Raw genomic sequence first — 17,500 nt, 5'->3', positions numbered from 1 at the left:
ACAACCAACTTCATCTTCATCCCTTAACTCTCTTTAGGCGTAATTTAGACTCAAATTTCTAAATCTAAGCATAATGAAGCTGATTTAATGTCACATGAATGGTGCTATATGTACAACTCAACAATGTAAGGTTACAAACTCAGATAGTTAAAGTACTCCAAAAAACATATTACCTAAGTTGTCCAGTTTGGCTTGCATCCAATGTTTTGAACACAAGGTATTTCTCCAAACGTGCTATAAGAAATGAGGCAACCAACTAATAAGCCTTTGAGATAGAGAGATCTTTGCAGGGCTTCAAATCCATGCCAATCTCATTACCAGTAAGTCATAAAATAATTATCATCCTGTTGTTTCAATAAGTACAGACAGCTGACGAGAAGCATCGCATATTTAATTCACCAGTCCAAAACTTTGTGCCCTCAATTAACCCATTGACTCATGAAATTGAGACTCACCAGATTTTATTCCGTCTTATAATGCCAGACGATTTTACTCGTTAACTGGGGGTATTGTGTGGCTCCTGAGGGGTCAGTGGGTTAAGTGGTCAAAAACTAAATATGATCATTGACAAACTTTTAATGTCAGCGAACTTTTAAAAAGGAATAGCCACAAACACCCCTACAGAAAGGTACCAGCAGGCCCCATGTTGATACAGTGGTTTATTATATTCAAACTAGCCGCCAAATGCGACTTTTTTGTTAACCCCTGATCATCATCAATAAATTATATTACCTTGTAAAATATGATGAAACGGGTCAATGGGTTAAGTAGTCAAAAACTAAATATGATCAGCGAACTTTTAAAAATGGAATAGCCACAGACATCCCTAGAGAAAGCTACCATCAGGCCCCACATTGATACAGTGGTTTATTCTATCCAAACTAGGCACCAACTTTGACTTTTTTTAAACCCCTGATCATCATTAGTAAATTATATCAAAATAATTATGATGAAAATGGGAATTCAGAAAAAAACACATACAACTTGAGTTTTTGAAGAAATGCATCAAACAAGCAAAATGCTGCCAAGAGATCCAATGAGGAGGCTACAAATTCAAGAAAAAAACGAAAAAAGTAATGCATCATGTAATTCTGAAAATGTTAATTAATATTTGGCAACAGCAACTATTATACAGCAAAGCTTTTGTTACACAGTCACTATTACCACAATAGCCATATGACCATTTGCAGATTCTATGAGGCAACACTTTCTCCTTTCGTAGTTATTTAAAGACCTTGAGTGTTCCTTCGGCTGGAGTCAAACTCGCAATCTCCCTCAAAGTGTATATACATGTAGGCAGATGCTCAACCAACTGAGCAACCCGTCAGCAGTTTCAAGAAAGAGTCTAATTTACCAAAAAGCATAGCATTAAAGCAAAGTCAAGATAGGGGAGACTGATAAGAGATTTGTGCAAAAAAATATGAAAAGAAACAACTGCAAAAGCAATGGCGAAAGTTCAAAAACAGAATAAAAAAGCAAGTTTAAATTACATGGAATTATTACACACAGTAGTTAATCAACTTTGCAGTTAATGTAAAGACAAATTATTATAGCAGTTATTAGTTAATTATTAATCTTTCATACAATTAATATTGAATGAATAATTTTTCAATGATTTTATCTTACGCTTCTATCGCAGAGTTGCTCATATGCTTTTCTAACAGCATACCTTGATAGAAAATAATAATAATCAGTTAATATTAAGTTAATTTCACAAACTTACATCTTTATTCACCCTGCCAGCAGAGCCTTTCTAGGATTCTACAAAAATTGTGTTAAGTCTTTATTGAGTATGTGCAAACTGTTACTAGCAGACAGTCTCAAACCCAGGCCAAGTCTGGATCGCCCTCCTAGCCATATTGATTATTTTTCCTACTGAAGGCTCAGTTTTGACCTTTGCCCTGTCAAAAATATGATGCATGCATGCACTGCCTAAACTGGTTTGTCCGGAGTGACTAGCTCAGAACCTTGGGCTGCGGCAACTAAAAAGACTTGACATGATTTCTGCTTGCTCTCTGGTGAGTTTTAGTCTCAGAGCCTCTGCTAGCAGGGTAATCATTACTCAGTGGTCTCTAGAAACCGACTTATTTACATTACAGTGTGTACAAGTTAAGTGGAAAAAATAAAGAATTTTAAGAAAACGACAAAACCTTGTGAAAAATCGTAACAACGGAATGAAGTATAGGGTGAAAATATGGGAACCAAAAAGATAGTTTAAGATTGACATGGTGTAATTGTTGATTCATTCCGTTGTTACTATTTTTCACAATAGCATTTTCTATTTATTATAAATTCAGCTTCCATCGCTTTGTATTCTGACAAACTGAGGATGGCAGAAGTTTCTGTCAAAACAAGTTTTATAAACTCAAAGGTTTCGTCGTTTTCTTAAAATTCTTTACTTGTCTGCTACTATCAAAACCATTTGGAAATTAAAATAAAGAGAAATAGAGTAACTTATAATTATAAGTAAGTGATTTTGTTGTTGTTGTTTTTTCTAACAAACTAGAAAAATTGACTCAGAATGGCAGATTTAAACATTATTGGCTACCAGCCAAAATATTGGGTTATTGTATGGGAATTTAGCATCCTACGGTAATAATATTATCACCTGCTTTGAGCAAATCATTAATTAAACAAGAACAACAACAACCACTTCATTCATTCAGCCCAGTGAAGAGGATTATTTTTTAACGTATTGACCCCTGGAAGCGACACTAAACAGATTATACTCCAGAGGATTTAACTCATCAACCAGGGGCGAACTAGGGCATTTGACGTATCAATGGGCTTGTCAAGCTTGACTAAAGAGTACCAAGCCACTTATTGCAAGTTTGGATTCTGACTTAATCTTCCAAAAAAGGTTGCCAAATGCTTTTAATACTAGTACTGTTCTACATTTGATATTCTGGCTCATTAAGGGTAAGAACAAAAAGGTTTTCTAAAAAATTATGGACTATTGCTTTGCTGAAGGTTTATTGTAAAGAATGCAACCAGACATCTTCAGTTGAGTAATGCAAACCACATTCCAGCAACTTAACTGACTTGTGGTACAAGACTGTATGGTACATTGCATTTGGCAAAAAGAAGGTTTAAATTCTTTTTCACATCTTCGGGAGCTTTAGTCCAGGACGTTTTTGAGCCATAGATGTAAAATGGAAACAAACATTTTGCAAGCAAGGACAGTAGTCTCTCCCAAGATTTTTAAACTTATCGTCTCTAGCTAACAGTAAAAAGATACTGTACTAGCTTAGTGATGTAAATGTGGTAGTATCCACTGGCAAGATAAAAAAGGAAGACAGCTCACCTACAGCTGCTGTCTGTGGCTAAAAAAACGGTGCTTACTTGACCCATTCACACCTAGAACACCTGAGGACACTCTCCATTGACGAAAAAAATTGTCTGGCGTTAGTCGGAGTAAAATTAACCTTCGAGCAGTTGGTTTCTCCTACATGTACGCTTCCCGAGCGAGAAACCACTGCGAGCAGCCGTTTGATTTTCCATAGAGCATGTGCGAAGTACGTCACAACCCACGTGATGTAATATATTGACATCACTTTGTCTTATTTCGCGGGATATTACTTCACAGCAAGCTCACCCAAACGCAGCAGTTATGATTCGTCCTTGTCGCTGGAGGGCAGCTCACTAAAAGAAACTAACGGTTGCTCGCAGTGGTTTCTCTCTCTGGAAACGTAGGAGAAACCAACTGCTCGCAGGGTGTATGGAGTTAGACAGAGTAAAATATATTAAGTGCCACTCTCAGATGACAAAACTAATTTTAGAGCGGTTTTAAATTGAGTGTCGAAAGTAATTAGGGAATTGCTTTGGTTTTGCATTACTTCACTCAGTGCATGGCTGGTTCAAAGTTCTCGCATCACTTTTTCAAACAATCAGAACTGAAACCAAAACTAATAGTGGCTCGCACGTACACATTTTCCAGCGCTTTGTGTTGGCTAGGTGTATTTATTTTGAGTTTTGATTGGTTTACCGGATTGTCTCCGTCCTTTTTGATTGGCCAAAGTAATTACTTTGGTTTTGGTTTTAGGACACTCGATTGAAACTCGCTCTATAGTTTGCTATTGTTATTTTCATTGATTGTAGGCAAGATAAAAGGAATGGACTACCAACAATTTTGCACTGAAACACACCTCTTGTGAAGAAAAAGCTTCCTGAACTTATCTTTTTCAATGTTGGTAAATGTATCATAAACCACAGCCAAAAGCTACAATTGCAAAAATCAGAAGGAAAGAATGATGTGAAACTGTTAGAATCCTTATCTACTTAAGCATATTGTTTATTACATGACATGTCTAAACTTATTAAACCCATACTCCAAAACTTACAGGAGTCCCCCATAAAAGGGAATACAGCACACATTTTTTTCTTTATCATGTACTGTATTATGTCTTAAATTGAGTAAGGACATGTGTTGTGGGCCAGGAAGCCATGCAAGACATAAGCTAAAACTAATTGATACCTGACCCTAATTTAATCTGTCTCACACATGAGGCTATGCATGACTTCCAAATCTATTTTTTACTAGCGAGGCATACTGAATAACCAGAGAGTGTCCCTCCCCTCTTAAATTTAATGTAGTCTACACTCTTATCTATTGATGGCATTTCTCGTGGGGTGGGATAGGGTAGAAGACATACAGGAGAAGAGAAATTGACTTAAGTACTGGTTGCTCTATTACCTAATTCGATTTATGGTTTTGAACAACAAACAGAACATGGACAAAAAAAGCTTACCAAATTCATGAGAAAATACAAAACCACTGAGATGTAAACAATAAAAAAGATTGCTGACCACCGTGAATGGCTGTATGAAGGCATCATTACATCTGGATAACTGAAACAGTAATTAAAAACAAATTAATTAACTCATTAAAATTTTACTAAAATTACAATCAATTCTTGTCTAATCTTTAACATAATTTAGACTAGATTTTAGACCTTGCATTAGTCGATCAGTTGGTTTATCACCAGGTTGCCATTCAGGAGGTTGTGAGTTCAACTCTGGCTGAACCAACATTCAGGGTTTCAAAAAAAAACTGAAGAGAAAAATCTTCCTTTGTAATTACACCGTCCCGCAAGTGGTTACTATAGACTTTTCAAGTCTTCTCAGATAAGGACGATAAACTGTAGGCCCTGTCTCACGATCTTCCCTGTTAATCAGAACTGCGGTGCAGGAAGTTAAAGAACCCACATCCTGTTCGTGAAAATTAAGTAGGGCTGAAACCCTTGGTATTGTGGTCAGTGTTACCCTTTCACTGTCATGCAAGGGTTGGGTGGGGTGGATGAGTTCAAATATGGACTGACAGCGGTTGCCAGAGGTGCCTTTACAAGCTGACATCCGATCTCACCCTAGAGCTGAAAAGAATTATAATAATTTTAAACTGCCATGAGACTTTGTGATAATTTTTATGTGCGGTATATGAATCCTAGACCATAAACCATAAAAATGCAATTGTATAATAGTTATGTCCAACAAACACTTAAATTAACATCCACACATCCCCATTTAACCCATTGACTCCTAAGAATGGGACTTCATAGTTTTACTGTCTATAAATTAAATGCCAGACAATTTTACTCGTCAAGAGGCCGGCGGTCTAGGGCGGTTCAGGTGTCAATAGGTTAAAATCTAGATTAAAGTGCCCCTAACGCCCCCATTTTTTTTTTTCGCTAAAATGAATCTTTGCACTTGTTCGAAACGCAATGCGGCCATCTCTTCCCTTTTCTAACAAATCCTGCAATTTTATAGGCTTCAAAAGTTGCGAAAATCCAAGCATCTTTTGTTCACAACCGAGTCTGAAGGGGAGCCAGGGTCTATTCCTGAGTTGACGTCACAAACTGATTTACATTGCATTAACTCTTTGTAAACATGCATGCAAAGTAGATTGTGACGTCAAGTCAGGAACGTGTACAAATTGTAGGTGGCTACCGGTTAAGTAGTGGATATTTACCTTGCCGCTTCGCAGCATAGTAGTTTTGGTATAAAATAGTTGTTAATTATTTAGATTACCACTCAAAGATAAGAGAACCACCTAACATGTTTTAACGTACCGTACGTTAACTTCGATTGAATACAAATGGTCTTATCACAAATAAGTTGACCAATGACATCTACGAGCGGAGTTCTTATAGTATCTACTGACGTTACACAAATCAATTGATTCTGAAGATGACTTCCGCTCAGGTTGTCGAAACGTCAGTCAATGTCATCTCAAACAGTCCTTCTTAGAACTACACTCACCCGGACGATCGTACTTTACTCAATTATAAACAAGCTTTATTCCAGATTTATTATAATAATTATTATGCACTATTTCAGAAAATACATAATGGACAGAACAATTAAAAGAAAGAAGGAAGTAGACTAGTTAATTATACATGAGTGAGAAAAAGTGGAAAAGTGCGTAATTGCCATTATAGTAGCAAATGCTTTCGACATGGCCACTACCACAGGAATTAGACGAAAGGAAAAATACATTACATATAATTATGTATATAGAAGTGATTGAACTGGCAATTAAAATAGATAGTACAGATAAAAATTAAATGAATGGCAATAAATTAACAAATTGACAAATTTGCATAAACATACAATATTGTTTACATCAATGAGTTGCATCTCAAGAGTCTTACATTAAGTTCACACAAAAAGAAATAATAATACTGGTAATAATTAGGAAGGAAGGGAATATAATAATTATTATGTTTGGCTGTCAAGGAGGTTGCGCTTACTGTATACTGTTTAATAAATGAAGGAAAAGGTAACATTTTAATATTATAAGGTATATTTTCCCAAATTCTAGAGGCTGGTGGTGTAAATCAGGTTGCATACATGTAGCCATGCATTGTTTTACAGTTTAGTGTACTAGAAGGAAAGTAATATCTGAAGCAAGTCAAAAACAACTCCAATGACCAATCTATTGAAAAACAATGAACTGTGAAGATACTGTGGAGATGGTCATAAAATAATTTTATAACAGTTGAAACAGATAAGAATTAGCCTTAAAAAGGATATTATATTATTAATTGATAGAATCAACATTAGAAAGTAGCGGTATATAATAATAGAACTATCCATACTTTGCAGTGGTCAGCAACACAAACAGGCTTATGAAGCTCCTCCAAAAGCTGGTAAAGAACTAAACAATATTGAAAAATGAAATCCTCATAAATTGGAAAATTATATCCTAAAATGCAACATGTGTAAATTGGAGACAAAGCTCTTATCGGAAGCCATGTGACCCAGTGGTAAGGGCATCAGATTTGCATGCGGTTTCCCTGAGTTCAATGCACCCAGATGAGAATGCATGTTTTATGAGTCAAATGAGTCAATGAGTCAATGAATCATGAGTCAATGAGACTCACAGTCAATATAGCAATAATTTGTTGATTTAAGTCTAAGCCCTTGTTTCAGTGATTAGGCCTAAGCACTCTCTGAAATTGTAGCTTTCATTTTATGGTTTAATTAACTGCACTAACTCGTTGACTCATTGACTCATGACTCATGACTCATTGACTCATTGACTCATAAATACTCAACACTCCACCCAGATCGGTTACTTAAGACTCTGACTTGTGTTTGTTGGTCTCAAATTTAACAACGACATTGGCAAGTGTTCTAAAACAAGTTGAACAGGTACAAAACACAGGTTACAGGTCACAAGTCATTGTTTTAGCAATACAGAATCAACCCTAACCATTGACTAATGCTATTAACATTAGGCCTAATTAGGCCTAAGGTTAGCTTTAAAAAGGATTCTTTCTGTATTGGCAAAACTATGACCTGTGACCTGTGATCTGAGCATGTTTTGTACCTGCCAGTGTTAGTTGCAAATTATTTTCTAACCAGTATTCCTTCCTTTTGCTAAAACTGCTTCCCTTGGCTACGCCTTCCCTTTGCCATACTTGTAATTATTAGGTTGTTTAAGTATTCTGTTAATAATAAAGTACACCTTCCTCCTCCTGCAATTAAGACATTCTTCTTGATTTCTGCTTGTAGTTAGTTCCTACATAACAAATGTTCACTTTTTGCTCTCCTTGTTCAAAATTGCTTTTAGATTATTCAAGTAGCGTAATTCTCGATCTGCTGACAAGCTTAAATGGTGGCTTCATTCTGCAAGACTGCATGTTTTAGCAAAAGGAATAAATGGTCATGACCTTTAGAATTTAAGACCATTATTTGGCAAAAAATAATGCTGATTTGTGACTAGAGGTGCCCCAGTGTTATCTTGGGATGTTCTATAACATGCAGTACCATAATAAGTAATATTACACTGAGGGGAAATTATGAACTTTGAAAAATCTTTGTCACAGATGGGAAAGAGGTCGCATAAATTATGCAGGACCACCAAAAGTGACTTTTTAGTTCCCCATAATTGACTCATTTAAGTTTGCATGCCAATAATATAATTTTCATATTAAATAATAATAACATTTTAAAGCAATGCCTACTATGTTTGAGATAAATTTAATACACTGTAAAACATACCTCATCTTTTTCATTGTCGGAAAACAAAAAGAACCCTGCAGAGAAAAAGAAAAGGGTGTTCGGACACTGTAAGCGGAAAGTTGGCTGTAATTGGATACCTGTAATTAGCTAACCAATCCACCAATCACAGAATTTATCACAATAACCATAGCAACAACCACTTTACCCTACCAAACTAAGGGGGTTTTCTAAAATGGATGAATTTGTAATATCAAACTGTGAAAAAGGATTTATGCATTTGTTTTCTTAGAAATTGTAACAGTTATGATTAATTAGTAACAGGACTTCATGTCGCTCAATTCGGTCAACAATCACACTCATGATTAAACAAATCAGACTCTTCCTACACGGTTGTTTGATTCTGTTAACCATTATAAATATCACAAAATCTGTTGTCAGTAATAGTATTATACGCTCCGACCCTCATGAAGTCTTGGATGTTTACTAATAACTGCAATAATTAGCAATTATTGAATGAGGCTGAGTAGGATATGAAGATCTGCAGAATTCTTCATATTCTACAAAAGCCGAATTCAATAATTTGCAGCAGGCTGCATTTTTGACGTCATTTTTACCTCATCAGTTCAATAATCTGCAGCGTGCTGCACTTTTGACATCATTGACTCAATATGACGAAGTTTCTTTCCAAATTTGGTGAACAGCAGCTGGTTATGGTGAATTATGCGTGTGGTTTTAACCAATCAGAAATGGGGAAATATTTTGAATGAATAATAATAATAATTATTGTATAGAAACGAAAGAGTAAGTGTTTTTTTACAAACTTAACGTTTCATTCAAAATGAGGGCACAAGTACTTAGAGAAACACAACTGACATGCACAGGAAATCCACCACACAACCAGCAGACTGGAACCAGTTTTGCAAAAGCAGTTAAGCAAAATCAAGATTTGACTGTGCAGGTTGAGGGCTAAAATGACAGTAAGACCAGTACACAGGGTCTCAAAATAACTGAAAAGAGTGCTGCCATTTAGAGGTCAACTTGGATAAGGACTTGAAATCATAGCCCTAACAAGCAACCCTTTATAAATTAGGTGCTTTATTTATGTAAACTTTGCGGACATTTAAAGAACACACATTCAAACTTTTTCCAAAGACCAACTGCACAGAGTTCTCAATGTCGATGGTATATTTTATTCTCTTGAGCAAAAAGGAGCCAGCATGGCAGTGATGAATCAAAAAGGCTTATGGTGTAAAGAGACCACCTTAGCCTAAACAGCTGCTGTGACTCAAGGGAGCTTACTCAGGTCATGGAAAACAGAGATGAAGATGTTGGTCTACACTGCCTTGTATTGATCTAAAGAGAGGGATCTTGTTAAAATAAATTATCTTTCAAAAACAACTTACCTAACATTGCAAAAATCAGTATAATAAATAACAGCAAAAACAGCATGTCAAGGATAGGTGGAAGAGAGAGTAAGATCTGTCGCAGGACTCTGAAAATGCAGAAACGTTGGGTAAGGTATTCCCAAGGAAATTTATTATTTTACATGCATGGTTGACTCTGAAACTAAAAAGACCACAGACTGTATTTTCCATGTCGAGCCTAATATCGTGAAGGGGAGGTGCTTGAGGGACTCCCAGAATCCCTATAGATCTTCAAACACCTGCTAAAACTCCAAGATAGATTAAGTTAAGAGTTTATGAAGATCTCCTTGAAAGATCTTCAAACACACTAGTTGCTAAGATGATTACTTGTAGTCTGAAATTCCAACAATGGAGGGGCTCCAATTTCAGTTACGAATGGGGTGTTTCAAGGATCTCCAATCACAGATCCAAAATTTCCACAAGACTGTAAGGGAAGGGGTGGGCAAGGAATCAAGAAACAAATCCAAACTTAAACAGGCAGGAAATCAGAAATTTGGATTCTCCTCCTACCTTCTGACCCCATTGCAGTAGTGGGTGTCTATCAGGAAAAGAGGCCGAAGAGCTCTAGAAACTCTGAAATGATTCTCTCTCCGTATAAGAACTACTATTGCTTCTGTGTACATAACAACTAAAATAACAACCTGAGGGAAAAGAGGGCAACACATATTAAGTTTCTTCATTCTGATTTTCTTTTGTTATCCCTTCCCCTCCTGAGAGTAAGACTGCCCCATCCCCCCCCCCCCCCCTTCATACTAAAGTTGTCATGATAGAAAAAGACATTTTTGAATATATTAGTCCTAGTCCTCTGCCGTGCCCTGGAAACGAAAGGAAGAGGCTTTTTTTTTTTTACCGAATGGGAACCGTCCCATCATTGTTTGTAAACTGTAACATGGAATTTCTATTTGCACTGATATTTTGAAAAGTGTATCATCAGTGGGCCTTTTCATGTCATAATTTCCATGCCACAGGTTTTGTTAGAATGTCCCCATTCTGTGGCATTATTGTTAACCCGCTCATTTTTTAGGCATTTGCTGTTTTGGTCACGTAATTTACCAATGCGGTTGCGAGTTGAACCAGACAAAGAAATGTTACATAGAACGCACTTTGAAAAAAAGGATAACTGTACAGTTTCAGGGACTCGAGAAATGACTACTTGCAGAGGTCTATAGCAACGGTTTGGCAGTTAAGAGCCCCCCCCCCCCCTCCCCCCTTAATATACTACAGTCACATTCTTACTTCTTTTAGCAGTTGATCTAAATCACTAAAGCACTAATGCTTTCATTCTCCGCCATACCACAGGGCAGATAAACGTTCTGGGGCTGTTCGAGAAAGGGAGGGGAGGAGACCTGCAACCGGAGGTGAAGAGCCCTTTTAATTTGTTTATGTGGAGATGCTGTGCTACTGGGCTAATCACAAATATGGGCTAATCACATATATTTTAAGACGCATCTTCAAAAAATTCCTATCATCATTAAGATATATGGCTTTCTTTCTTTCTAGTTCGTTTTTATTAAGTATAGTTGCGTTTTCACATTCAGCAAATGAAGTGACAATCTCATGTAAACCGTTGATATAATTTTTTAAACAAATGAGTGGAAAAATATCTCGCCAAGTTAAGGGTAACTCGGGGGGAGGGTTGTCTCGGGTACCCGAGACCATATAAACAGGCCCTAAGTCTTGCCCTTTACTTGGTTTCACAAGATTATTACATTTTTCAATCAGTATAACCATCAAGAGTTTTTGGAGAGCAAATAATCGAGCTCGATTGGTAACTTTCAAATCGAGCTCGATAAGCAACAATGCTTGGAAATCGAGCTCGAGAACTAAGTATTGGAAATCAAGTTCGATTTTGTCATTGTCGAGCTCGACATTTCGAGTGCGATTGTTATTCGAGTTGCGAGTTCGACAGGTAACTCGAGCTCGAATGCGGTGAATCGAGCTCGGTTGTCTAGAAACTAAAACTGATCCAGAAATACTATACTACAATATTAATAATTGCATTGTTGAAGGATTTCATTTAATTCCTACCTTCATCACTGTCCTTTTATGCGTAAAGAAAAGTTTTACTCCCTGCCACCTCATTTTAATGCCAAGTTCAAGAACAATGATTGAGAGTGAAAAAATCTCCAAAGCACCATGAACCTAAGTGTAAATAAATCATATTTATTTAGTGAAGCTGTTAATGAAATGGTGGCCGGTTCTGTCGGCAAATCCCAATTTGATCGGATTCAGGACCTCCGATCCCTGAAAACCACTTTCACGTGAATGGAGCTTCCTGGATAAATATCATTAATAATGAATAAATTATTATTAATTATCAAGGGACAGTCAGGTGTTTACAGAAAGAACGTCAGAGTGCTGCTGGAAATCATTTGAGTTGGTTTTAAATCAATAACTTACAGGCACTGGCAAGGATAGAATATCTTCTTCAATCACGCTTTCAGATGCTGGTTTTTCAGTCAATCCCAAGAAAAGAAGAAGCAAGGAAGCCATTAAATCCAGCACATAGAAGAAAGTACTGTGAGCCATAAGATACCATCTGATTGTTGCACGGGTGGGGTGGGTGTCAAACCGGTCATTGTTTTGCCCTTCCTGTAGAAAAATAGCTGCATCCTAACAAGAGAAAGATCAAAGAGTCATAAAGCAATTTTCTCCCAGTAGGAAGGGAGAGGCCAACTGGAGTCTTGAAAAAATGCAAAGGGAGAAGACTATAAGGAAGATATCTCTTTACAAACATTTCTTTTGTCATTCAAATGTGCCAACCACAGGAACAAAAAAGACCCTTTGTTTCCACAGCTAATGAAGCTCTGGTTGGCACATTAGTGACAATCACTGACATCAACAATATCTTTCCTATATATGGAATCATGAAAATGTCTATAACCTTTATTTGCTAACGGATTATGTTAGTCTCCTTTGCAGCCGTCTTTCGGCTAGGGGTAGGGTCACCCTATCTGCTTGGTAGGGTTTCCTAGGAGGGCCAACTTTTTGCCATGTAAACACTTGAGGTAGGATCACCCTTCTAGAAGGGTCAACTTTGGTTGGATTGGATTACTGTCAGATTGCCCGGGAAATATTTTCACCGTTCTGTGCTGGCCAAATCGTTTGAACAGAGTTAAGAACAATCGGAGGACAACAGTGTTGACATTTCGCGAAAAGACATAGATGACGATGAACCAATTGTCGACGAGAGCATGAGGGAAAGCCACTCGACTCAGAAAGATGTGGAAGAGGACTTGCCACATGAAAAATCAAAAATCCTAAGAAGTGGTTATGGACATCGGAAGCGGTAGAGATACTCCTGAAGTACATTACAGAATTCAAAACCAAGTGCACGTTTAACGGCGTGGACTTCGAGGCCGATCTATCCACAAAGTATGCAGAAATACGCCGATGCATGGCGGTGGGTTTTCCCAAAGATTTTTGCTCTGAAATTGTTAAGGAGCCGGGAAACGAACTTAAGGATATGAGCAGCGAGGAATATGAATTTTACTGAAAAGAGCTGGTTGTCTCTCTCGGCGCCAAATTTGATAATCGCAATAGCCCTAGGGACAAGACTTTGCATGTAAAGGGGAGCTATCTTTTGCCCCTTATAGAAGGGTGACCCTCTCAGGAGGGTCACCCTTTCTCCATGTAAACAGGCCCTTACAGTAGATGAGTCTTTTGCCTAGGTCAAAACACAGATTCGATCTGCGGCTAGAAACCAGGCAAATACACAAATAGTTTCCAGCTCCGTATACTGTTGCAAAATTATGAAAGTATGGGTACCATAATTTGCCGCCAAAAATAAGTACTCTTCTTGGGCAGTTGAGATTTTCGCGGCATTCAATCCAAATACCTACATGGGGCTGCCAGAAAATCGCAATGAATGATTTTTCTCTCACTCAATTGGCTAACCTTTTCGGCTGTTTTAATAGAACGTCAAAGCAATTGGAAAGGAATGTAGTTCCAATGTGAGCAGCCATTTCTTTTGGGGGAGCATTGCGTGACATCCCGAAAGACAGCTGCGAATGAGACTAAGCTTGTGCGTGCTGCCTGAAAGCTGTAAGATTCTTCATCAGCTATTCCAAGATGATCAACTGTGCAGGCAAGAAATTTCATCAAGGAAAAAATAAGTGTTGACTGTTGAGTTTTACAAAACGAGATGCTTCTTGTGGTCTTGCTGTTATCTGTAATCTTTTGACGGATAACAACATGCTTGATCAAATCATTAAAGATCGAGCAATTGCCATTCACATTGCCATTCAGTCCTTTCCTTGTTATGATAACATAACATTAGTAAGGTAATCCGGCCAATCCAAAGCAAGCGAATGTGTTTATTGTTACATAATCAGCTTAGAAGTGTTTAGGTGATCCAATTTATTCTTTCACCTCTCAGGTGTTGTCGTAGTGTGGATTAGAGTGTTGTTGATTAGTCTGCATTGTCCTGAAAACCGTAATATATGCAGAGACATTTTTTACAACTTTCTAGATTTGCATAAGTATAAAACTTGCGAGTTTAGTTCGATGTGTGCATAATATTTAGTGTGTGCTCAAGGAATAAAGTCGTGTTGCCAACCGGAGTAGTTAACATGGTGTCAGGATTTTAACAAACCCAGCCAAGACTAACGTCGACAGCGATCACCGCTAGTTTCTCGGAAGTATCATTTCTCTCAATCTACAATGGCTGAATTGGAGCATTTACCAGCGCCGAAAGGAAACTTCACGGTGGGCCCCAAATGCTACCAAAAGTGCTTGGATTGGGTTGAGGAATGTGAACTCCTCTTGAATGGCCCGTTAGCTTCAAAGAGCAAAGCCGTGAAAGCAAATTATGTTCTCATTTGGGCAGGGAAAACTGGAAGAACACACATCAAGTCACTGAATCTCACAGCCGAAAAGAAGGGAGATCCAAGCATGCTGTTAAAAAAATTCATGGAGTGGACAAAGCCGAAATCCAACGCACTTGCAGCAGCAGCAAATTTCTGCCGCTTGGAGCAAGGTGATCTTAGCCTTGCAGAGTACATTGACAAAGCCACTATTCTGTGCGACCAGTGTGAATATCGTCCGGAAGCCCGCGATCGACTAATTCAGGATGCAATAGTTATTGGGCTACGTTCCAAAGAGGCCTATTACAAGTGCATTGAAAAAGGCTCAGCATTGACGCTGGAAGAGGCAATAGAAATCACTCAGAATCAGGATGCTACAGCACACCAGGTTGGTTATATGTGACCAGAATTCAAAGGCGATCCACTGCAGATGGAAGTTCATAAACTCCAAGGAAACAGGCAGTTAGGAACCAAGTGGAAGCGCAGACAGCAGCCACAAATACCAGGTTCCAATGATTAGCCCTGTAGGATAGGTTCCAATGATCAGAAACAAGTAAAGTGTAAAAGAGAAAGCTGTTTCAACTGTGGAGTGAAACCGTCACATCCCAAAAGTGAGTGTCCTGCAAAGAAGGCAAAGTGCTTCAAGTGCAGGAAGGAAGGGCATTACGGTTCCGTGTGCAGATCAAAGAGGAAAGATGTACGTGTCAATGAGTTACAAGTCCAGCCTGCAACAGCTCCCGAGTGCGTGGACTACGTACCGGATGAATATGTTATATGAGCCAGTTTACTTTAATGGGCCTATTCATCACCTCAAGACAGTAAAGTGGAAAGTCTCAATCATCCAAAGTCAGAACCTCATATCCGCCCATTATGGCTGAGCCAGGAATGTTCTTCACAAATCTTCCAGATTGACTGCGAGGTTGATACCGGAGCAAGTTGCAACATTCTGCCATTGTACAAGGCTAAAGCACTCTTCGGAAAAGACTTGAAATTGGGCAAACCAACAGTGAATCTCAAAGGCTACAATGACAGTCCAGTGGGAAACCTTGGGTCCTGCATTGTGTACCTTTACCATGGTAACAAGATATACAGAGTTTTGTGCGAGGTCGCGGACAGCAAAGGTCATGTCCCCAATAGCACTGGAATGGCTGACGATATTCTTTGCCATGGCAATGAAGAAACTGCCCATGATGCTGCAGTCATCACCCTGCTAGAGACAGCGAGAGCTAACAATCTCATCTCCAATGCAAACAGATTAGTGTTCAAGTCTCAAGATTGTGCATTCTTTGGAGGGCATCTTACCCCATCCAGGTACAAGATCGACCCTAAAAAAGTGCAAGCTATCTCAGAGATGAAACCACCAGAGGACCTTCAAGATCTGCAAAGCTTCCTGGGACTGGTGAACTACCTGAACCGGTTCAGTCCTGCACTGGCAGATTTAACAGCACCGCTTAGGGCGCTCTGTAAGAAGGACACTCTCTTTACCGGGGAGAGCTCGCAGCAAGCAGCATTTGAGGCTATCAAGAAAGAGATTACAAGTGCACCAGTGTTGGCATATTTTGATCATTCCAAAACTAGCACTATTCAGTCAGATGCATCCAAGAAAGGCTTAGGAGCAGTTCTACTCCAAGATGACAAACCTGTGATCTACGCATCACGAGCCCTCACTGGGACGGAGTAACGTTACTCGAACATTGAATGAGAGCTACTCAGTGTTGTCTTTGCTCTTGAAAGATTTCACCATTATGTCTATGGATACACAGCAATGGTCCAAACAGACCACAAGCCATTGGTCAGCGTGTTGAAGAAATCCATAGTGTGTAACTCACCGCGACTTCAGAGGCTATTGCAGAGACTATCCCAGTATGATGTAAACATTGAATACCTGAAAGGAAAGGATAATGTCATAGCTGATGCGCTGTCCAGAGTGTCTCCACAACCAACACCTAAAGAAGGAGAAGACGAGGAAGATTTCATTCCAGTTCACATGCTCACAGAGGAAATCCCCGCCGATTCTACGAGGGTTGGAGATTTCAGACGCGCAACTGCAAAAGACACTACTTCCAGTTTACTGATGCAGGTGGTAGCAAATGGATGGCCTGAATTGTAGAAAGATTGCCACCCACGTCTTGTAGACTACTGGATGTACAGAGAAGAGATCAGCGCAGAGAATGGTCTATTGTTCAAAGGACACAGACTCATAGTTCCTGAGAAATTGCGTAACGGAGTCCTACAAACCATCCACGAAGGTCATTTTGGTTTTGAGAAGATGCAGCTGAGAGCCCGAGAAGCAGTATTCTGGCCAGGAATAACTTCAGATTTACTACAGACCGCACAGAGCTGTGAAGTGTGCCAGACGTTCTCCAGGAGCCAACAAAGCGAAACACTGTGTTGCCCCATGAAGTTCCTCAAGGACCTTGGGAGAAGTTAGGAATTGATTTCTTCGAGTTTCGGTCTACTACCTATCTCCTGATAGCAGACTACTACAGTAGGTTTCCTGTGATCAGAAAAGTACGCAGCACCAACGCAAACGCTACTACAGAGATTCTGAAACAGGTGTTTAGCGAATATGGAGTACCTCAAACCGTTATGACAGACAATGGCCCCCCATTCTCGTCAAAGGAGTTTGCAGCCTTTGCAAACCAGTACCAATTTGGTCACATCACGTCTAGCCCTCGTTACCCGCAGAGTAATGGTTTTATTGAACGTATGAAGTGTTTAGCAGCGCTCCAAGCTGCGACCATTTTGGTCGCCATGGCGAGTGAAAAAAAATATTGGCGACTGAATTATAGGCGAAAGTCGCCATTT

At 38.9% G+C, this 17,500-nt stretch overlaps 1 protein-coding gene across 5 annotated transcripts in view; it reads right to left on the bottom strand.

Annotated features, from left to right (window-relative positions):
• LOC137977488 (two pore channel protein 1-like) overlaps positions 1-17,500 on the bottom strand; it is a 57,689-nt gene that overhangs the window by 30,956 nt on the left and 9,233 nt on the right. For 3 of the 5 annotated variants that reach the window (XM_068824717.1, XM_068824719.1, XM_068824718.1), the window contains 11 exons: positions 12,288-12,500; positions 11,916-12,029; positions 10,398-10,528; positions 9,867-9,955; positions 8,503-8,537; positions 7,095-7,153; positions 4,749-4,848; positions 4,146-4,219; positions 1,627-1,669; positions 982-1,045; positions 174-234 (listed from right to left, as the gene is read on the bottom strand). In XM_068824717.1, the coding sequence (XP_068680818.1) occupies positions 174-234; positions 982-1,045; positions 1,627-1,669; positions 4,146-4,219; positions 4,749-4,848; positions 7,095-7,153; positions 8,503-8,537; positions 9,867-9,955; positions 10,398-10,528; positions 11,916-12,029; positions 12,288-12,500 (983 nt within the window). The remainder of the gene's footprint in view (positions 1-173; positions 235-981; positions 1,046-1,626; positions 1,670-4,145; positions 4,220-4,748; positions 4,849-7,094; positions 7,154-8,502; positions 8,538-9,866; positions 9,956-10,397; positions 10,529-11,915; positions 12,030-12,287; positions 12,501-17,500) is intronic. The other 2 variants (XM_068824720.1, XM_068824721.1) reach the window with 1 other exon arrangement.

Source organism: Montipora foliosa, chromosome 11, assembly GCF_036669935.1.
Source record: "Montipora foliosa isolate CH-2021 chromosome 11, ASM3666993v2, whole genome shotgun sequence".
Lineage (NCBI taxonomy): Eukaryota > Metazoa > Cnidaria > Anthozoa > Scleractinia > Acroporidae > Montipora > Montipora foliosa.
This window is presented reverse-complemented; position numbering and strand designations above follow the sequence as displayed.